Source organism: Scyliorhinus canicula, chromosome 11 (assembly GCF_902713615.1).
Source record: "Scyliorhinus canicula chromosome 11, sScyCan1.1, whole genome shotgun sequence".
Lineage (NCBI taxonomy): Eukaryota > Metazoa > Chordata > Chondrichthyes > Carcharhiniformes > Scyliorhinidae > Scyliorhinus > Scyliorhinus canicula.
Window position 1 is genome coordinate 100,787,589 of NC_052156.1, and position 22,571 is coordinate 100,810,159.

General features: G+C 48.5%; 1 protein-coding gene across 2 annotated transcripts in view; it reads right to left on the reverse strand.

Annotated features, from left to right (window-relative positions):
- The window catches only part of cfap54 (cilia and flagella associated protein 54), a 763,542-nt gene that overhangs the window by 462,483 nt on the left and 278,488 nt on the right, over window positions 1-22,571 (reverse strand). For both annotated transcript variants that reach the window (XM_038810895.1, XM_038810894.1), the window contains one exon: window positions 14,107-14,283. In XM_038810895.1, the coding sequence (XP_038666823.1) occupies window positions 14,107-14,283 (177 nt within the window). The remainder of the gene's footprint in view (window positions 1-14,106; window positions 14,284-22,571) is intronic.

The following is a 22,571-nucleotide window of genomic DNA, read 5'->3' on the forward strand; positions in this document are numbered from 1 at the left end:
TTGAAAGCCCTGATCAGGATTGTGGAATTACTAGAGGGATTGGAGGCCACGCAGTCGGACAAGGCTCCGGGACCGGACGGATACCCAGTGGAATTTTATGAAAAGTTTTCTGGGGTGCCGGTGAGGGCATTTAATGAGGCTAGAGAGTGGGGTGTTCTTCCCCCAACAATGTCACAGGCTTCAATCTCATTGATCCTGAAGCAGGAGAAGGACACAGAACAATGCATGCAATACAGGCCAATCTCCTTACTAAATGTTGACACCAAATTGCTGGCCAAGCTTTTGGCCTCGAGAGAAAAGGATTGTGTTCCAGATGGTGATAGCGGAGGACCAGATGGGATTTGTTAAAGTAGGCAGTTAACGGCCAACTTTAGAAGACTCTTGACTGTCATCGTGATGCCCTCCGAGGGGAGGGAGGTGGAGGTCACTATGGATGTGGAGAAGGCCTTCAACCGGGTGGAGTGGTAGTATTTGTGGAGCAGGATGGTCGGGGGGGGTGGGGGATAGAACATAAGGTCTCTTGCTTTTGTATGTGTCGGATCCAGTGGCAGGGATGGACGGGATTATGGAAATCCTAGGGGAATTTGGCCGATTTTCGGGCTACAAGTTGAAAATGGCAAAAAGCGAGATGTTTGTGGTGCAGGCGAGGGATCAGGAGAATAGGCTGAGGGAGCTACCGTTTAGGCTGGTTGGGGAAAGTTTCAGATATTTAGGGATACAAGTGACACCTGACTGGGGCAAGATGCATAAATTGAACTTATCTAGGCTGGTGGAGCAAATGAGGAGTGAGTTTCGGAAGTGGGATGCGCTCCCGCTGTCACTAGCGGGGAGAGTACAGACGGTGAAGATGATGATCCTCCCGAGATTCCTGTTTATTTTTCAGTGTCTCCCTATTTTCATTCCGCGGTCCTTCTTTAAAAGAATCAATAAAACCATCCTGGGATTTGTTTGGGCGGGGAAGTCCCCGCGGGTAAAGAGGGGGATGCTGGAATGGAACCATAGTGAGTGGGGACTGGCGTTGCCGAACATCAGCAACTATTACTGGGCGGCTAACATAGCCATGATACGGAAATGGATGGCAGGTACGGGGTCGGTTTGGGAGCGGGTGGAGACTGCTTCGTGCAGGGGAACCAGCTTGGCAGCCCTGGTCACGGCTCCCCTGCCGCTCCCGCCGGCCAGGTACTCCAGCCCTATAGTGGTGGCGGCTCTGCGGATTTGGGGCCAATGGAGGAAGCATGCGGGGGAAGTGGGAGTGTCGGTTTGGTCCCCAATATGTGACAACCACCAATTTATCCCGGGGAAGATGGATGGCAGGTTTCGAGCGTGGCGGAGGGTGGGGGTGGGAAGGATGGGCGACTTGTTCCTGGAAGGGAGCTTCGCGAACATGAGGGCGCTTGAGGAGAAGTTCGGGCTGGCGAGGGGGAATGACTTTCGATACTTGCAGGTGCGGGATTTCGTACGTAGACAGGTCCTGTCCTTTCCACGCCTTCCAGCAAGGGGAATCCAGGACAGGGTAGTTTCCAGGGGTGAGGTAGGAGAGGGGAGGGTCTCGGATATTTATAAGGAGCTTATGGGAGCGGAGGATACAGGGACCGAGGAACTGAAACTTAAGTGGGAGGAGGAGCTTGGTGGGGAGTTGGAGGGAGGCACATGGGCAGATGCTCTGAGGAGGGTAAATGCAGCTGCAACATGTGCCAGGCTCGGCCTGATTCAGTTCAAGGTAGTTCACCGGGCCCACATGACGGTGGCCTGGCTGAGCAAATTCTTTGGGCTGGAGGACAAGTGTGCTCGATGTGGGGGAGGATCAGTAAACCATGTCCACATGTTCTGGGCGTGTCCAAAACTCAGGGGATACTGGCAGGGATTTGCGGACATCATATCCCGGGTACTGAAAACAAGGGTGGCGAAAGCTGGCGATGAGTCCAGAGGTGGCGATTTTTGGGGTGTCGGAAGACCCGGGAGTCCAGGAGTGGATAGAGGCCGACATTGTGACCTTTGCTTCTCTGATAGCCCGGCGACGAATACTGTCGGCCTGGAGGGACTCAAAGCCCCCAAAGAACGAAGTATGGCTGTCGGACATAGCAAGCTTTCTCGGCTTGGAAAAAAAATCAAGTTCGCCTTACGAGGATCATTATCGGGGTTCGCCCGGAGGTGGCAACCATTCATCGACTTCTTCGCGGGGAACTAATCGTCAGCGGTGGGGGGGAGGGTAGAATAGTGTAGAGTAGGGGGGAAGAATAGGCGGGTCTATTTGTAAGAGAGGTAGTTATTTGCACTATATCTTTTGTAATTGGTATCTGCACACTAATGTATATTGTTACTGTTTACAATGCCAAAAAATACCTCAATAAAATTGCCTGTATTTGTGGAGCAGGTATTGAGAGGCTGGGGGATCGGTTTATCGATGGGAGCTTCCTTTGCAGGATTTGGAGGAGTTTGAATTGCCGGGTGGGTATGGGTTTCGCTATCTGCAGGTGAGGGACTTTGTTCGAAGACACGTTTCGACCTTTCCGCTTCTATCGCCACAGGGGATACAGGATAAGGTTGTTTCAAATACGGGGGTGGGGGAGGGGAAAGTCTCGGAAATTTATAAAGAACTTATGGAGTGGAAGAGAATCCAGATAGGGGCGGTGAAGCACAAATGGGAATATGGGCTGGGCATGGAGCTAGAGGCAGGTCTGTGGGAGGATGCTCTGAACAGAGTCAACACGCCCTCATCATATGCCAGGCTCAGTCTGATACAATTCAAGTTGGTTAACCGGGCACACATGGGACTTCCGGTTGCGGCTATGCGGAGCTAAGCCGCACGTTCGACAGCTCCCGCCAGGAACGGACTTTTGGGCTCTTTTAAGGGCCCCCAGCAGTACTTCCTCGAGGGTTCCCGACGTGGGAAGGCGTCTGCAGCGAATCCCCAGTGGCCTATGGTCTTGACCAGGAGCGGGGCCAGCAGAATAGCGGTGGCAGCGCCTGAGAAAAAGCGGGGGAAGAGAATCAAGATGGCGGCCGGCGGTGGTCTCGAGGAATGGAGGCAGTGGGCGCAGGTGCAGCAGGAGACTCTCCAGCGCTGTTTTCAGGAGCTCAAAGTGGAGCTGCTAGACTCGCTGAAGGCGAATACGGACAAGTGCTGGTGACGCAGACAGCCCAGGGGGTGGAGATCCGGGAGCTCCGACAACAAGCCTCCGAAAGAGAGGTTGAGGCCGCGGCCCTCGCGGTAAAGGTGGAGATGCACAAGGCACTCCACAAGAAAGTGGCAGGAGCGGTTTGAAGAGATGGAGAAACCGGTCGAGGCGGAAAAATTTGCGGATCCTGGGCCTCAAGGAGGGGCTGGAGGGGTCACACCTGGGGGCCTAGGTGGTCGTCTTGTTGAACTCGCTGATGGGAGCTGGGTCCTTCCAGGGGCCCCTGGAGCTGGAGGGGGCCAACAGAATACTGGCCAGGAGGCCCAAACCGAATGAGCCGACACGGGCGGTGCTGGTGCGGTTCCACCGGTTCATTGACCGAGAGTGCGTGCTTAGGTGGGCCAAGAAGGAGCGGAGCAGCAAGTGGAAGAACACGGTGGTGCGGATCTACCAGGACTGGAGTGCGGAGGTGGCCAAGCGGAGGGCAGGTTACAACCGGACGAAGGCGGTGCTCCACAGAATGAGTGTGAAGTTTGGCATGTTACAGCTGGCACGTCTGTGGGTCACCTACAAGGACCGGCACTTTTATTTTGAGTCCCCGGAGGAGACATGGGCCTTTGTGCGGGCCGAGAAATTGGACTCTGACTGAGGGTCGGGGGATTGTAAATAACTGGTGGGAAGGGACTTTGTTTTATGCTGTTTCATGCTGTTTTAAGCTGGTTGTGTGTTGTTTCTAGGGTGGGTGGGGTGCTGTCTTTTTTTTGCGGGGGCGGGGTCGGGCTGAGGGAAAGCGCGGGCTTTTCTTTTGTTTCCCGCACTGAGGGTGGATGGGGCGGGGTCAGAGCTGAGAAGCGTGGGCTTTTTTCCCGCGCAAGAGCGGGAGGGGGAGGAAGAGGGTCTGCTGATGGGTCTGGGGGAGGAGCAGTAGCCCCACGTTGGGAGGGGTCGGAGGTGTGGCGGGAGCTGCCGGGGTCAGCGGAGGTTAGCTGGCTCACGGGAGTGCTACGGAGGGAGTAACGCGGCTGGGAGGGGTCCTAGCCGGGGGGGGGGGGGGGGGGGGGGGTACCAGGTTGCTGCTGAAATGGCCAGGAAGGAGCTGGAGTCTGCAGGGGGGGCTGGGGTGGGGTTTTGCTGCCATGGGGAACGGGCTGAGCGAGGGGCGCTGCCATGGGGCGGACAGGGGACAGGTTATGGCTAGTCGGCAGGGGAGGGGGGCAGGGAGCCCTCTGATCCGGCTGATAACTTGAAATGTGAGAGGGCTGAATGGGCCGGTCAAACGGGCCTGGGTGTTTACGCACCTGAAGGGGCTGAAGGCGGACGTGGCTATGCTCCAGGAGACACACCTGAAGGTGGCGGACCAGGTTAGACTGAGGAAGGGCTGTGTAGGCCAGGTGTTTCATTCGGGGCTGGATGCAAAAAATCGGGGGGGGGTGGCGATTCTGGTGGGAAAAAGGGTGTCGTTTGAGGCGTCAAAGGTGGTGGCTGACAGTGGAGGGAGGTATGTGATGGTGAGCGGCAAGTTGCAAAGGGATGGGTTTTGCTGGTGAATGTCTATGCCCCAAATTGGGACGATGCGGGTTTTATGCGGCGTATGCTGGGCCGCATTCCGGATCTAGAGACAGGGGGCCTGATACTGGGGGGGACTTTAACAGAGTGCTGGATCCCCCATTGGATCGATCCATGTCTAGAACGGGCAGGAGGCCTGCGGCGGCTAAGGTGTTGAGGGGGTTTATGGACCAGATGGGAGGGGTGGATCCTTGGAGGTTTGCGAGGCCGAGGGCCAGGGAGTATTCATTTTTTTCCCACGTGCATAAATCTATTCCCGGATCGATTTTTTTGTACTGAGCAGGGGGCTGATTTCAAAGGTGAAGAATGTCGAGTATTCGGCCATAGTCATTTCGGACCATGCCCCGCACTGGGTGGACCTTGAGCTGGGGGAGGAGAGGCACCAGCGCCCGCTCTGGCGCCTGGAGGTGGGACTGCTGGCGGATGAGAAAGTGGGCGGGCGGGATCGGGGATGTATCAAGAGGTACTTAGAGGCCAATGATAATGGGGAGGTCCGGGTGGGGACGGTTTGGGAGGCACTGAAGGCGGTGGTTAGGGGGGAGTTGATTTCCATCCGAGCCCATAGGGAGAGGGGAGAGCAAAGAGAGAGGGAGAGGTTGGTGGGGGAGATGGTGAGGGTGGACAAGAGATACGCGGAGGCTCCGGAGGAGAGACTGTTGGGGGAGCGACGTAACCTGCAGGCCAAGTTCGACTTGCTGACCACCGGAAAGGCGGAAGCTCAGTGGAGGAAGGCACAGGGAGCGGTGTACGAATATGGGGAGAAGGCGAGTAGGATGCTGGCGAATCAGCTACGTAAACGAGACGTGGCCACAGAGATTGGTGGAGTGACGGATAGGGGAGGCAACGTGGTGCGAAGGGGGGTGGACATTAATGGGGTCTTCAGGGACTTTTATGGGGAACTGTACCGGTCTGAGTCCCCGGTGGTGGTGGTGGGGGGGGGGGGGGGGGGGGGGCGCTTCTTGGATAGGCTGAGATTTCTGAAGGTGGAGGAGGGACAGGTGGAGGGGCTGGAGGCGCCGATTGAGCTGGAGGAGCTGGTCAAAGGGATCGGCAGCATGCAGTCGGGGAAGGCGCCGGGGCCGGATGGGTTTCCGGTCGAATTTTACAAAATGTATGCAGACCTGTTGGGCCCCCTGTTGGTTACGACATTTAACGAGGCAAGGGAGGGGGGGGCTTTGCCTCCGACCATGTCACGGGCGCTGATTTCCTTGATCCTTAAACGGGACAAGGACCCCCTACAGTGTGGATCATATAGGCCTATCTCGTTGTTAAATGTGGATGCCAAGCTGTGGGCGAAGATCTTGGCCACAAGGATAGAGGACTGTGTGCCGGGGGTCATTCATGAGGACCAGACGGGGTTTGTGAAGGGAAGGCAGCTGAATACCAATATACCTAGGCTTCTGAATGTTATAATGATGCCGGCGGTAGAAGGGGAGGCGGAGATAGTGGTAGCATTAGACGCAGAGGCCTTTGATAGGGTTGAGTGGGGGTACTTGTGGGAGGTGCCGGAAATTTTTGGGTTCGGGGAGGGGTTTGTCAGTTGGGTGAGTCTGCTATATGAAGCCCCGATGGCGAGCGTAGCCACGAATAGAAGGAGATCGGAGTCCCTAGTAGCCCGGCGGAGGATCTTGTTTCAATGGAAGTATGCGAGGCCCCCAAGCGTGGAGGCCTGGTTCAATGATATGGCGGGTTCATCAAATTGGAGAAGGTGAAATTTGCCCTGAGGGGATCAGTACAGGGGTTCTTTAGGCGGTGGCAGCCTTTCCTGGACTTCCTGGCTGAACGGTAGGAAAATAGGCCGGCAGCAGCAGCAACCCGGGGTGGGGGGAGGGAGGGAGAGGAGGGGAGGGGAGGGGAAGGGGCGGGGGGGGGGAGGGAGGGGTTTCGGGGGAAGGGAGAAATGTGTATATGTGTTTATTGGAAATGCCTTGTGTTTATTTATCTTTCCTTTTTGTAGTTACGGGGGGGGGGGGAGGTTTGGTTTTGGGGGTTAGTGTGTTTTTCGTTTTGTTGTTGTTAATATTGTTTTCTTGTTGTTATTTTCTGTTTTGGATATGTTTTTGAAAATCTCAATAAAAATTATTTTAAAAACAAAATACCAAGCACTAATGACGGTGGCTCGGATGAGCAGGTTTTTTGGGCTCGAGGACAGGTGTGTGAGGTATTCAGGAGGACCCGCTAATCATGTCCACATATTTTGAGCATGTCTGAAGCTTCGGGGATTTTGGCAGGGATTTGCCGATGTCACGTCCACAGTGCTAAAAACGAGGGTGACACCGAGTCTAGAGGTGGCGATCTTCGGCGTGTCGGAAGACCCGGGAGTCCAGGGGGCGAGAGAAGCTGATGGTTTGGCCTTTGCCTCCTTGGTAGCCCAGACGGATCTTATTAGCGTGGAGAGACTCTGAGCCCCCAAAATCAGGGATATGGATTAGCGTCATGGCCAGGATTCTCAGGCTTCAGAAAATCAAGTTTGCCATTAGAGAATCAATGTTAGGATTCGTCCGGAGATGGCAGACGTTTATCAACTTCTTCGGGGAAAAATAAACTGTTAGCAGAAACCTTAAGGTGGGGAGTTAGGAAATGAATGGGGTAGGGGCAGTTAGTTCAGTTTAGGTGGGATCAATGAGAGGAGATGGAGAGACTTGGGGGAATTGTGTGTCTCAGCTATGTTGGTGGGGTATGGTTGTTGGTTGGGGGGGGGGGGGGTGGGGGGGAGTGTTACCTACTGAATTATGTTTATTTTGTATTCGTATATTTTGTTGTTATAAAACCATAAATGCCTTAATAAAATGTTTCTTGAAAAAAATCCCGAGTCAGCCACGCCCACCAATAGTATTACCAAAAGGTTGATTCGGAAATACACCCGGGGCACGTGGGAGAAGCATGAAAATTCCTTTGCCCTGAGTCTCCCAAACCTCTAAGGGTCCAGGCCCGCTATGCGCCCCATGAATGCCTTCAAGTCCCTTGCCACTGCCGACCTCCTCAGTGACTTTGGGCTCAATCGATCCAGACTCGGGTCCAGGACCGTATTAAAATCCTGCCCCCCTTTATCAACTAATGTATATATAAATCCGGAACCCTCACCAACACGCACCTCATAAAATCCACATCATCCCAATTCAGGGCATAAACATTAACCAGGACCACTGGCATCCCCTCCAGATTCCCACTAACCACCACATACCTACCCCCTGGATCAGCCACAATGCTCCCCACCACAAATGCCACCCTCTTACTGACCAACACCGTCACTCAGCTCATCTTCATATCCAACCCCACATGGAACACCTGTCCCACCCATCCCTTCCTTAGCCTTGTCTGATCCCCCGACTTCCGGTGTGTCTCCGCAGAAACACCACATCCGCCTTCAGACTCCTCAGATGCGCGAACACATGCGACCGTTTAAATGGCCAATTCAACCCTAGTACATTCCACGTGACCAGCCTGGTCGACGGGCTCCCCGCCTCACTCCCCTGCTGATCAGCCATACCCCTTCTTGGGCCAGCCCCAGGACACTTCACAAGCCCCTCCAGGGCCGCCCTTGGATATCCAACACCATCCCTCTCTTCCTAATTGTGCCACATCAAGCACACCCATGTCAGCATCTCTCCCCTCTCCCCCTCCCCCCTCAAACAAAGATCAAACCCCCATCCGCCTCCACCCCCACTATGCCTTCCTCCTGACAACCCCCATTTCAATTCCGTTAACTAGCCCGCTCAGCGAGCATGCCTACCCCCTGGATCAGCCACAATGCTCCCCACCACAAATGCCAAGGCAACCAATCTCCCCATCCCTCTCCAATCCACCTGCCCCCTTCCTCCCAACCACTAACAAACAAAGAAGAACGAAAAGCACACTCACCATCGTTGCTTCCCCGTCAAAATCCACCCAAAAATACCCACCCCAGACCTTTTCCATAAACACAAAGCTCCTCTCAAAGTTCAGTGTCCTCACACTCCTCCAGTCCATGGTCCCTCATAAAGTCTATCGCCTCCTCCGGCGAGTCAAAATAAACCTCTTGCTTCTGATGAGTCACCCACAAGCGGACAGGGTACAACACCCCAATCTTCACTCCCTTCTTGAAGAAGGCAGCCTTTAGCCGGTTGAACCTGGCTCTCCTAGCTAAGGTAGACTGGGAGCAAAGACTTTATGGTGAAACAGTTGAGGAACAGTGGAGAACCTTCCAAGCGATTTTTCACAGTGCTCAGCAAAGGTTCACACCAACAAAAAGGAAGGACGGTAGAAAGAGGGAAAATCAACCGTGGATATCTAAGGAAATAAGGGAGAGTATCAAGTTGAAGTTAAAAGCATATAAAGTGGCAAAGATTGGTGGGAGACTAGAGGACTGGGAAATCTTTAGGGGGCAACAGAAAGCTACTAAAAAAGCTATAAAGAAGAGTAAGATAGATTATGAGAGTAAACTTGCTCAGAATATAAAAACAGATAGTAAAAGTTTCTACAAATATATAAAACAAAAAAGAGTGGCTAAGATAAATATTGGTCCCTCAGAGGATGAGAAGGGAGATTTAATAATTGGAGATGAGGAAATAGCTGAGGAACTGAACAGGTTTTTTGTGTTGGTCTTCACAGTGGAAGACACAAATAACATGCCAGTGACTGATAGAAATTAGGCTATGACAGGTGAGGGCCTTGGGAATATTGTTATCACTAAGGAGGTAGTGATGGGCAAGCTAATGGGGCTAAAGGTAGACAAGTCTCTTGGCCCTGATGGAATGCATCCCAGGGTGCTAAAAGAGATGGTTCGGGAAATTGCAAATTCACTAGTGATAATTTACCAAAATTCACTAGACGCTGGGGTGGTCCCGGCGGATTGGAAATTAGCAAACGTGACACCACTGTTTAAAAAAGGAGGTAGGCAGAAAGCGGGTAATTATAGGCCAGTGAGCTTAACTTCGGTAGTAGAGAAGATGCTGGAATCTATCAAAGAAGAAATAGTGAGGCATCTGGATAGAAATTGTCCCATTGGGCAGACACAGCATGGGTTCATAAAGGGCAGGTCGTGCCTAACTAATTTAGTGGAATTTTTTGAGGACATTATCAGTGCAGTAGATAACGGGGAGCCGATGGATGTGGTATATCTGGATTTCCAGAAAACCTTTGACAAGGTGCCACACAAAAGGTTGCTGCATAAGATAAAGATGCATGGCATTAAGGGTAAAGTAGTAGCATGGATAGAGGATTGGTTATTTAATAGAAAGCAAAGAGTGGGGATTAATGGGTGTTTCTCTGGTTGGCAATCAGTAGCCAGTGGTGTCCCTCAGGGATCAGTGTTGGACCCACAGTTGTTCACAATTTACATAGATGATTTGGAGTTGGGGACCAAGGGCAATGTGTCCAGGTTTGCAGACGGCACTAAGATGAGTGGTAAAGCGAAAAGTGCAGAGGATACTGGAAGTCTGCAGAGGGATTTGGATAGGTTAAGTGATTGGGCTAGGGTCTGGCAGATGGAATACAATGTTGACAAATGTGAGGTTATCCATTTTGGTAGGAATAACAGCAAACGGGATTATTATTTAAATGATAAAATATTAAAACATGCTGCTGTGCAGAGAGTCCTGGGTGTGCTCGTGCATGGGTCGCAAAAAGTTGGTTGACAGGTGCAACAGGTGATTAAGAAGGCAAATGGAATTTTGTCCTTCATTGCTAGAGGAATGGAGTTTAAGACTAGGGAGGTTATGTTGCAATTGTATAAGGTGTTAGTGCGGCCACACCTGGAGTATTGTGTTCAGTTTTGGTCTCCTTACTTGAGAAAGGACGTACTGGCGCTGGAGGGTGTGCAGAGGAGATTCACTAGGTTAATCCCAGAACTGAAGGGGTTGAATTACGAGGAACGAGGAAAGGTTGAGTAGACTGGGACTGTACTCGTTGGAATTTAGAAGGATGATGGGGGATCTTGTAGAAACATGTAAAATTATGAAGGGAATAGATAGGATAGATGCGGGCAGGTTGTTTCCACCGGCGGGTGAAAGCAGAACCAGGGGGCATAGCCTCAAAATAAGGGGAAGTAGATTTAGGACTGAGTTTAGGAGGAACTTCTTTACCCAAAGGGTTGTGAATCTATGGAATTCCTTGCCCAGTGAAGCAGTTGAGGCTCCTTCATTAAATGTTTTTAAGATAAAGATAGATAGTTTTTTGAAGAATAAAGGGATTAAGGGTTCTGGTGTTCGGGCCGGAAAGTGGAGCTAAGACCACAAAACATCAGCCATGATCTCATTGAATGGTGGAGCAGGCTCGAGTGGCCATATGGCCTACTCCTGCTCCTAGTTCTTATGTTCTTATGTTCCTTTTCGCCAACTCTACACCCAAATCCTGGTAGATTCGCAACTCACTCCCTTACCAGGTACACCTCCTGGTTTCCCTCGCCCACTTGTCCAAGAAACAGTGCAACCGCACCACCATGACCAATAAAAATCTAAATTAAAATAAATTCAAAAATGTTGGCTCAGATTTTCTGGTCAGCAGCAAAGGAACATAATGTGTCTTTCACTTTGCTGCTGACAGTTGGCACAGGGCTTTCAAGCAGTCACTTGCTGTCATCAGGGACCTAATCAAGCACAGTCTTCTTCAGGGGTCAGTGAAATCTGTGGGAAGTGCAAGAAACAGTGTGACTCTTCAACAAATCAGATGAACTAGGATTGATCTCATGGCTTGATGTTAAGAATAGAATGGGGGATATGGCAAGCCATGAGATTACAGGTTGTGATTGAATACAGTTTTGCTGCTGCTGCTATCCCACAGCATCTTAACAATGCCCAGTTTTAAACTGGCATATCTGTTCCTGATCTATCCCATTTATCTGTTGGTTGTGCCATACATGATAAAGGGTATCCTCAATGTGAAGACTGGTCATTATTTCAAAAGGACTGTGCAGTGATCACATCTATCAATATTGTCATGTACAGATGTATCTGTGACAGGTAGATCAGTGAGGACAAGATAGACAGATAGATAGAGAAATACAGCACAGAACAGGCCCCTCGACCCACGATGTTGTGCCGAACTTTTGTCCTAGGTTAATCATAGAATTTTGGACACTAAGGGCAATTTATCATGGCCAATCCACCCAACCTGCACATCTTTGGACTGTGGGAGGAAACCGGAGCACCCGGAGGAAACCCACGCACGCACGGGGAGGATGTGCAGACTCCGCACAGTGACCCAAGCCGGAATCGAACCTGGGACCCTGGAGCTGTGAAGCAATTGTGCTATCCACAATGCTACCGTGCTGCTAAGATCTCTTGTCACCTGCCACAGACACAGCCCACCAAATGTGTCCTTAGCTAGCTCAGTCAACAGTGGTACTACCGAGTCAAGTGGATGATGGCGATGAAGTTCCTTACCCAGAGCACATTATGTGCCATTGCTATCCTCAGCGCTTCTTTTAAATTCAATTTTAAAAAAGACCTTTCTGTAAAAAACTCTTTTCACAACCACCAGACGTCTCAAAATGCTTTACAATTAATGAACATAGAACATACAGTGCAGAAGGAGGACATTCGGCCAATCGAGTCTGCACTGACCCACTTAAGCCGTCACTTCCACCTTATCCCCATAACCCAATAACCCCTCCTAACCTTTTTTGCTGACTAAGGGCAATTTATCATGGCCGATCCACCTAACCTGCACATCTTTGGACTGTGGGAGGAAACCGGAGCATCCGGAGGAAACCCACGCAGACACGGAGAGAACGTTCAGACTCCGCACAGACAGTGACCCAGCGGGAATCGAACCTGGGACCCTGGCGCTGTGAAGCCACAGTGCTAGCCACTTGTGCTACCGTGCAGCCATATGAGGCGCTATATATGTACCTCATGTAGTCAGTGTTGTAATGTAGGAAACACAACTTTACACTTTGCAAACTCGCGCAAACATTAATGTGATAATGACCAGATAATCTCTATTGTGGGATGCCAACTGAGGGATGGATATTGACCAAGACATCAGGGAGAAGTCCACTACTCTTCTTCAGAACAGTGCCGTGCAACCTTTTACATCCACTTGAGCAGCCTCAGTTTAACAATTTGTCCAAAACACAGCACCTCCAACAGTGCAGCACTCACTCCCTCAATCCTGTACCAGAATGTGAGTCTTGATTTCTGCACTCCAAACCTGGAAGCCTGTGATTCAGAGGCAGTTGTACCACTAACTGATCAGTTTTTTCCCTAACTTTTCTGTAGTGATACAACTGAATAGCTGGTTCGGCCATTTAGGAGGATAGTTAAGAGAGTCTACCACATTGCTGGGCATCTGGAGTCACTTCTAGGCCAGGCCAGGTTGGAACAACACATTTCCTTCCCTGGAGGGCATTGTGAACCAGATGGACTTTTACATCAGTTCATGGTCACCATTAAGGAGACTTGTTTTCTAACCATTTACTTCTCATGTTTCTATTCTACTTCACGAGGAACAGTTGAAACCAGCTGTTATGATCAGGATCCAGGCCTCTGGATTATTAGTCCAGTAAAATTACCACTAATTACCGTGGCAGCACGGTAGCATGGTGGTTAGCATAAATGCCTCACAGCTCCAGGGTCCCAGGTTTGATTCCCGGCTGGGTCACTGTCTGTGCGGAGTCTGCACGTCCTCCCTGTGTGTGCGTGGGTTTCCTCCGGGTGTTCCGGTTTCCTCCCACAGTCCAAAGATGTGCGGGTTAGGTGGATTGGCCATTCTAAATTGCCCGTAGTGTCCTAAAAAGTAAGGTTAAGGGGGGGGGTTGTTGGGTTACGGGTATAGGGTGGATACGTGGGTTTGAGTAGGGTGATCATTGCTCGGCACAACATCGAGGGCCGAAGGGCCTGTTCTGTGCTGTACTGTTCTATGTTCTATGTTCTATTCTACCGTCTCCGACAATTATTGAATCTTATCAGTACTCGTCCTAAAATAAAAATGTTGTATTTTTACAAATGTTAGAACATAGAACATAGAACATAGAACAGTACAGCACAGAACAGGCCCTTCGGCCCTCAATGTTGTGCCGAGCCATGATCACCCTACTCAAACCCACGTATCCACCCTATACCCGTAACCCAACAACCCCCCCCCCTTAACCTTACTTTTATTAGGACACTACGGGCAATTTAGCATGGCCAATCCACCTAACCCGCACATCTTTGGACTGTGGGAGGAAACCGGAGCACCCGGAGGAAACCCACGCACACAGGGGGAGGACGTGCAGACTCCACACAGACAGTGACCCAGCTGGGAATCGAACCTGGGACCCTGGAGCTGTGAAGCATCTATGCTAACCACCATGCTACCCTGCTGCCCCTATGTTGTCCTAAAATGTTGTATGTAAAATAAAAATATTATAACCATTTTAAAAATAGTGATATCCATTTTTGCACTGGCAAAAATATCAATTAACACATCATCTAAAAGAATACTTTAAAAGTTTGTCAACCTTTTCAGATGAAGTAAAATGAGCTGGTTTGAATATCATAGAATTGTGTGATCTGGACAGCAGAATGGGGGCTGGTACAACACCAAGCTTTTGGTTATCTGTTGTTGGCTGTTGTGTGCTTAACAAATATAGCATCTTCTCCTCAGCTTCAGCCTTCTGCAGCAGAGTTGCAGCTTTCTACAAAATAATATAGTTCCTTTAATAGCAGCTCTCATCATCACTCTCACCATCAAGAATAATTTTTTAATTTAACTCATTGCAACTATGATATCATTAATGTTTTTGTCATGTCCATTTCTTCTAATTTTATGACATTTATGTTTAAATTATGACCTTAAATTAGCCTATACTGTGGAACAGCATATTGATGACTGTAATTGGTCTAAACATCCCGCTGTTTACACACATTATCGGACTTTTCACCAAGTTTCCGATAAAGTTTTGGGGAAGTGAGAGGAACCATGAGGAAATGTTCAGCATATTCTTACTCATGTTATTAAATCCCCTCATACTATGGGTGGGGTGGGCACGGCCGGAGAATCCTGCCCAAGGCCAATGGACTTTTCCATTGTCCGCGTGCCGTCTGTGGTGATCTTGCGGCCGGCCAGGTGGATGAATCCAGCTCTATATTAAAATATACAAGTTGATGGCAACATTTGCACTTATTATACTAAAAATAAAAAAGCCATGAAAACAGCCCACACTCCATCAAAAAAAATTTCCAATCCATCAAATATTCTAGGTCATAATTTATCAGCACATATTCTTTAATGGAAATTTCTTGGAGACGGTTACTATAAATAGAATAGTAATCAATCAGAAATCTAATCATTAACAGTAAGCAAAATTTACCATAATGTATACAGAAACATAAACACAGAAGCAATGAGGTTGTTAATAATACATTTGAAATTACTTTCAATCACCAATTCCATTCTTGCAAACTTTTAATGATCAAGACTCAAAATAAGGTATCTGGCAAAATAAAAGCAAAATTAATTACAAATTATAGAATTGTTGAACACAAATTGAGTTCCCTTTTGTCTTTAGGAGAGATTTAACAAATACTTTTGCATGTGAGGTTCAACCTCTCTAAAATCCAGGTCTAAGGAGCGTATAAATGTACAGAGCCGGAAAATAAAATTCCAGTCCATCTGGTCAGTCCCACAGTTCACACCAGCTTATCTATTAATTGATCCACCAAATCTTGGGCAAAATTCTCCGTTTGGGAAATGTTCTCCCACCAGGGCTGAATTGTACTCGATATGCGCTCCCAGCTGGCCATGTGAATTAAAAAATTATATACTTTTATTGGAGTTTAACACTTCATATCAACCTTACAAACCAGAACAAAAACAACAGCAACAACATACGTTGTACAGATGTCAAAGCGTCTGGGACCATAGTCCCAGTAATAGCATTTCCATATTTAGAATTTTGGTGAATTAAAATATTGTGAATAATAAAAAAGAAAACATGTTATTTACAGTGACGGAGAGAATCGTATTGAAGCATCGATTACAGAGAATGAGAAGGGTCTTCTGTTTCCCTGGTCATGAAGGACGGGTTGCACCTAAACTGGAAGGGCACCAATATCCTGGATTGATAGAGCTCTTCGGAAGGGTTTAAACTAGTTTATAGGGGGATGGGAACTAGAGCTACGGATCAGAGGATAGGGTAGCTGTTGAACAAGCAGAAATAGTATGCAGCGAATCTATGAGGAAGGATAGACAGTTGATAGGGCAAAGTTGCACTCAGTGGGATGGGTTAAAGTGTGTCTTTTTCAATGCAAGGAGTGTCAGATATAAGGGAGATGAACTTAAGAGCATGGATCAGTACTTGGAACTACGATGTTATGGTCATTACGGAGACATGGATTTCACAGGGGCAGGAATGGTTGTTAGATGTTCCAGGGTTGAGATGTTTTCAGAAGAATAGGGAGGGAGGTAAATGAGGAGGGGGAGTGGCACTGTTAATTAGGGCGTGCACCACAGTTCAGAGACTATTTCCTCGGGTCGATGCAGCTGTTACAAGTGGGCATAACTATAAGATTCAGGGTGGGAGATATAGGAGGGATGTCGAGGTAGGTTCTTTACTCAGAGAGTGGTTAGGGTGTGGAATGGACTGCCTGCTGTGATAGTGGGGTTGGACACTTAGGAACTTTCAAGTGGTTATTGGATAGGCACATGGAGCACCCCAGAATGACAGGTTTCGGACATGGCTCGGCACAACATCAAGGGCTGAAGGGCCTGTTCTGTGCTGTACTGTTCTATGTTATAAGCTGCAGAAAGGGAGGTATTCGAGGAGGGTTTGTCTACTGAGTCGGTATGGGTGGAAGTTAGAAATAAGAAAGGAGCAGTCACTTTATTGGGAGTTTTCTATAGACCCCCCAATAGAAACAGAGAGATGGAGGAACAGATTGGGCGGCAGATCTTGGAAAGGTGCAGAAGTAACAGAGTTGTTGTCATGGGTGACTTCAACATCCCGAATATTGACTGGAACCTTCTTAGTGCAAATGGTTTGGATGGAGCAGATTTTGTCAAGTGTGTCCAGGAAGGATTCCTTACTCAATATGTAGATAGACTGACTAGGGAGGAGGCCATATTGGACGTGGTGCTTGGCAACGAATCAGGCCAGGTGTCAGAGGTATCGGTGGGAGAGCATTTGGTGACAGTGACCACAACTCCTTGGCCTTGGCCTCCTTGGAACAGATAGTATGCGAAGATATTTAATTGGGGAAGGGGAACATAAGAACATAAGAACTAGGAGCAGGAGTAGGCCATCTGGCCCCTCGAGCCTGCTCCGCCATTCAATTAGTTCATGGTTGATCTTTTGTGGACTCAGCTCCACTTTTCGGCCCGAACACCATAACCCTTAATCCCTTTATTCTTCAAAAAACTATCTATCCTTACCTTAAAAACATGTAATGAAGGAGCCTCAACTGCTTCACTGGGCAAGGAATTCCATAGATTCACAACCCTTTGGGTGAAGAAGTTCCTCCTAAACTCAGTCCTAAATCTACTTCCCCTTATTTTGAGGCTATGTCCCCTAGTTCTGCTGTCACCCGCCAGTGGAAACAGCCTGCCCGCATCTATCCTATCTATTCCCTTCATAATTTTAAATGTTTCTATAAGATCCCCCCTCATCCTTCTAAATTCCAACGAGTACAGTCCCAGTCTACTCAACCTCTCCTCATAATCCAACCCCCTCAGCTCTGGGATTAACCTAGTGAATCTCCTCTGCACACCCTCCAGCGCCAGTACGTCCTTTCTCAAGTAAGGAGACCAAAACTGAACACAATACTCCAGGTGTGGCCGCACTAACACCTTATACAATTGCAACATAACCTCCCCAGTCTTAAACTCCATCCCTCTTAGCAATGAAGGACAAAATTCCATTTGCCTTCTTAATCACCTGTTGCACTTGTAAACCAACCTCTGTGACTCATGCACTAGCACACCCAAGTCTCTCTGAACAGCGGCATGCTTTAATATTTTATCGTTTAACTAATAATCCCGTTTGCTGTTATTCCTACCAAAATGGATAACCTCACATTTGTCAACATTGTATTCCATCTGCCAGACCCTAGCCCATTCACTTAACCTATCCAAATCCCTCTGCAGACTTCCAGTATCCTCTGCCCTTTTTCGCTTTACCACTCATCTTAGTGTCATCTGCAAACTTGGACACATTGCCCTTGGTCCCCAACTCCAAATCATCTATGTAAATTGTGAACAATTGTGGGCCCAACACGGATCCCTGAGGGACACCACTAGCTACTGATTGCCAACCAGAGAAACACCCATTTATCCCAACTCTTTGCTTTCTATTAATTAACCAATCCTCTATCCATGCTACTACTTTACCCTTAATGCCATGCATCTTTATCTTATGCAGCAACCTTTTGTGTGGCACCTTGTCAAAGGCTTTCTGGAAATCCAGATATACCACATCCATCGGCTCCCCATTATCTACTGCACTGGTAATGTCCTCAAAACATTCCACTAAATTAGTTAGGCATGACCTGCCCTTTACAAACCCATGCTGTGTCTGCCCAATGGGAAATTATACTGCTGTTAGACAGGAGTTGAGGAGCATAAATTGGGAACAGATGTTCTTGGGGAAATGCACAACAGTAATGTGGGGGATGTTTAAGGAACACTTGCTGCGAGTGCTGGATAGTTTGTCCCACTGAGACAAGGAAGGAATGGTAAGATGAAGGAGCCTTGGATGACAAGGGAAGTGGAGCTAGTCAAGATAGCTCATAACTGGACAAGACCGCGCAAGTGGAACCTGTCCAGCATGGTGGAGGAGGTGAAGAGGAACCTACAAAGATGGGACTCACTCCTGTTCTCGCTTGCGGGAAGGGTAGGATTAAGATAAAGTGCTGCCCATGTTACCCTTCAGATTCAGATCGTTCCCAAACTTTAACCCAAATCCTTCTTCACTAGTCGACTTCTATCCCAGCAGAGGTCTCCACCGAGTGATCAGGGAGGGAAGGCCAAGGCAACTGCCTCTAGTCAAGAGGAAGAAGGAAGCTTACGCCAGGTTGAGGAAGTGAGGATCTGGCATGGCTCTAGAGGGTTACAAGGTAGCCAGGAAGGAACTCAAAATGGACTGAAGAGAGCTCCAAGGAAGCATGAAAAAGCCCTGGTAGGGATAATTAGGGAGAATCCCACTTATGTGATAAATAAGAGGATGATCAGAGTGAGAGTGGGCCATCAGGGATAGTGGATGAAACTTGTGCCTAGAGTCTGAGGACATAGAGGAGGCCCGAAATTAATATTTTGCTTCAGTATTCACTGGAGAGAGAGGCCATGTTGCTTGTGAGAACAGCATGAACCAGTTTAATGAGCTCAAACAGGTTGATATTAAGAAGGAGGATTGCTGGAAATTTTGAAAAGCATCAGGATAGTTAAGTCCCCTGGGCGAGGTGGGATATACCCAAGGTTACTACAGGAAGCAAGGGCGGAGATTGCTGCGCCATTGGCGATGATCTTTGCGTCCTCACTCTCCACTGGAGTAGTACCGGATGATGGGAGTGAGGCGAATGTTGCTCCCCTGTTCAAGAAAGGGAATAGGGAAATCCCTGGGAATTACAGACCAGTCAGTCTTACGTCTGTGATGAGCAAAAAACTGGAAAGGATTCTGAGAGATAGGATTTATGATTATTTAGAAAAACATTGTTTTATTAAAGATAGTCAGCATGGCTTTGTGAAGGGCAGGACATGCCTCACAATCCTCATTGAATTATTTGAGGATGTGACGAGACACATTGATGAAGGTCAGGCAGCGGATGTGGTGTATATGGATTTCAGTAAGGCATTTGATAAGGTTCCCCATGGTATCCTCATTCAGAAAGTCAGGGGGCATGGGATACAGGGACATTGGGCTGTTTGGATACGGAATTGGCTGGCCGAAAGAAGACAATGAGTGGTAGTGAATGGAAAGTATTCGGCCCAGAGGTCGGTGACCAGTGTTGTCCCACAGGGATCTGTTCTGGGACCTCTTCTCTTTGTGCTTTTTATAAATGACTTGGATGAGGAAGTGGAAGGGTGGGTTAGTAAGTTTGCTGATGCCAAAATGATTGGTGGAGTTGTAGATAGTGTTGAGGGCTGTTGCAGGTTACAATAGGACATTGACAGGATGCAGAGCTGGGCTGAGAAATGGCAGATGGAGTTCAACCTAGATAAATGTGAAGTGATTCATTTTGGAAGTCCGAATAACAGAGGGATCTTGGGGTCTACATGCATAGATCCCTCAAAGTTATTACCCAGGTTGAAAGGATTGTTAAGAAGGCGTATGGTGTGTTGGCTTTCATTAACAGGGGGATTGAGTTTAAGAGCCGCGAGGTTTTGCTGCAGCTTTATAAAACCCTGGTTCAACCACACTTGGAATATTATGTGTCCAGTTCTGGTTGCCTCATTATAGGAAGGATGTCGATGCTTTGGAGAGGATGTAGGATGCTGCCTGGACTGAAGGGCATGTCTTATGAAGAAAAGTTGAGGGAGCTAGGGCTTTTCTCACTGGAGCAAAGAAGGAAGAGAGGTGCCTTGATAGAGGTGTACAGGGTGATGAGAGGCATGGATAGAGTGGATAGCCAGAAACTTTCCCCCAGGGCTGAAATGGCTGTCACGAGGGGACATAATTTTAAGGTGATTGGAGAAAGGTCTAGGGGAGATGTCAGAGGTAGGTTCTTTACACAGAGAGTGGTGGGTGCGGGAATGCACTGCCAGCGGAGGTGGTGGAGTCAGAGTCATTCGGGACATTTAAGCGACTCTTGGACAGGCACGTGGACAGCAATAAATTGATGGGGTGTAGGTTAGGTTAATCTTAGATTAAGATAAATAGTCGGCACAATATCGTGGGCCGAAGGTCCTATACTGTGCTGTACTGTTCCATGTTCTATTTGGGAGATGCCTGTGTTCCTCCAGGTGTAGGTCCTACCACCTGTCATGTGAGAGTACCTTTAAGAAATTGGTGTTTATAAAATAGCTGTCATGGGTGTACCTTTAAGAAATGAGTGTTTGTCAAATGGCTGTAGTGATGTCAGAGATTGGGTGGAGCTGGGCTCTCTGCTTTTACTTTTGCTTTGGGCTGTCTGCTACAGGGTGTGTTTTAGTTTTGTTTTGACAGCTGGATAGCTGCAGGCAAAGAAAGCAGCTGAACGCAATCTAAAGATTGTCTCCAGAATCATTGAGGATTTCAAAGTGCTGACTGCTCTCAGTAGAGAATTTGAATCTGATCTCTGTGTTAAAGAGGATATTTGTCTAATGGATGTTTCAAGGAAAGATTAGGGTTACTGATTCAATATTGTATCTGTGGGGATTATTGGTGTTGATAGTTGCTAAGATGTTTACTATGGGTTTATAAGGTATTAACTGGATTCATAAATAAATATTGTTTTTGTTTAAACATGCTCTCTGTTGCACCACACCTGTAAAGTGGGCCCTTGTGCTCCCCATAACCACAATCTATTCAACGTTATGGGTCAGGTGAACTCCATGATACACTTTGGGGTTCTCTAAACCCTGGCCCGTAATACTCCCCATTTCTCCTCTGTGTTGTGTGTGTACCTTCCTTATCCCTGGCTGTTGTCCCCCCCCCCCTCCCCATACCCTCCCCTACCTCCCTGTCTTCTCCCCACACACCCCCAGTCCCCGAGTTGCGGGGCATGATAGCACAGTGGTTAGCACTGTTGCTTCATCGCACCAGGGTCCCAGGTTCGATTCCAGCTTAGATCACTGTCTGTGCGGAGTCTGCACGTTCTCCTCGGGTCTGAGTGGATTTCCCACGGGTGCTCCAGTTTCCTCCCATAAGTCCCGAAAGACGTGCTGTTTGGTGAATTGGACATTCTGAATTCTCCCTCTGTGTACCCAAACAGGCGTTGGAATGTGTCGACGAGGGGATTTTCACAGTAACTTCATTGCAGTGTTAATGTAAACCTACTTGTGGCAATAATAAAGATTATTATTATTACAAACAGGTCTTCGAAGAAGTTGATAATGTTTTTCCATGTGAAGTAGAATCTCTCCTCAGATTCTCTGATTGAGGATTTTTATTTTCTCTAGCTTCAGGACTTCAGCGAGGTCAGAGAGACATTCCGAGGATCTGGGTGGCACTGACGACTTCCATCCTGGCAGAGGTCTCCACTGAGTGATCAGGGAGGGGGAAGGTCAGGGCATCTGCCCCTTTCCCTGTGAAGGGCTTTGGGTGTTTTGACCTCGCAGAATGCTGTCTAGAACCTATTGAGTCTGGGGCAGAACCAGAATATGTGAAGCTGGGACTCCCTGACACGATTCGCATTTGTCCTCCACCTCCAGGAAGAATCCGCTCATCCTCATCTTGGTTAGATGCGCTCTGTGCACCACCTTGAGTTGCATTAGGCTCAGCCCTGCGCAAGATGAGGTGGATTGATCCTGTACAGAGCCTTGATCCAGAGTCCTCCCCCAATCGCATTTCCCAGTTCCTCTCCCCATTTCCGTCACGTTTCGTCCCGCGCGCATGGTTCTGCCCTTTTCTACAGTCATCCAGGTATATCACTGCATAGGTCTCCACCTAACCAGCCCAGCACTACCACCGTATCTAAAAATGTGTGTCCAGGTAGCTTGGGGAACATCTTGGTGTCTTTGCGGAGACAATTGTGCAGCTACAAGTACTGAAGCTTGTTTTCTTTTGGGAATTGGAGCTTCTCCAATAGTTCCACCAGGGTCAATATTCTACCGTCCACGTAGATGATTAACTTCTCAATCCTAGTGAAGAAGGATTTGGAATAAAGATTGGGAGCGATCTGAATATGAAGAGTAACATGGGCAGCCTTTAATTTTAATTGTCTGTACCCTTCCCGCAAGCGAGAGCAGGAGTGAGTCCCATCTTTGTAGATCCCTCTTCACCTCCGCCACCAGGCTGGACAGATTCCACTTGCGCAATCTTGTCCAGCTGTGAGCTATCTGGATCCCCCATGT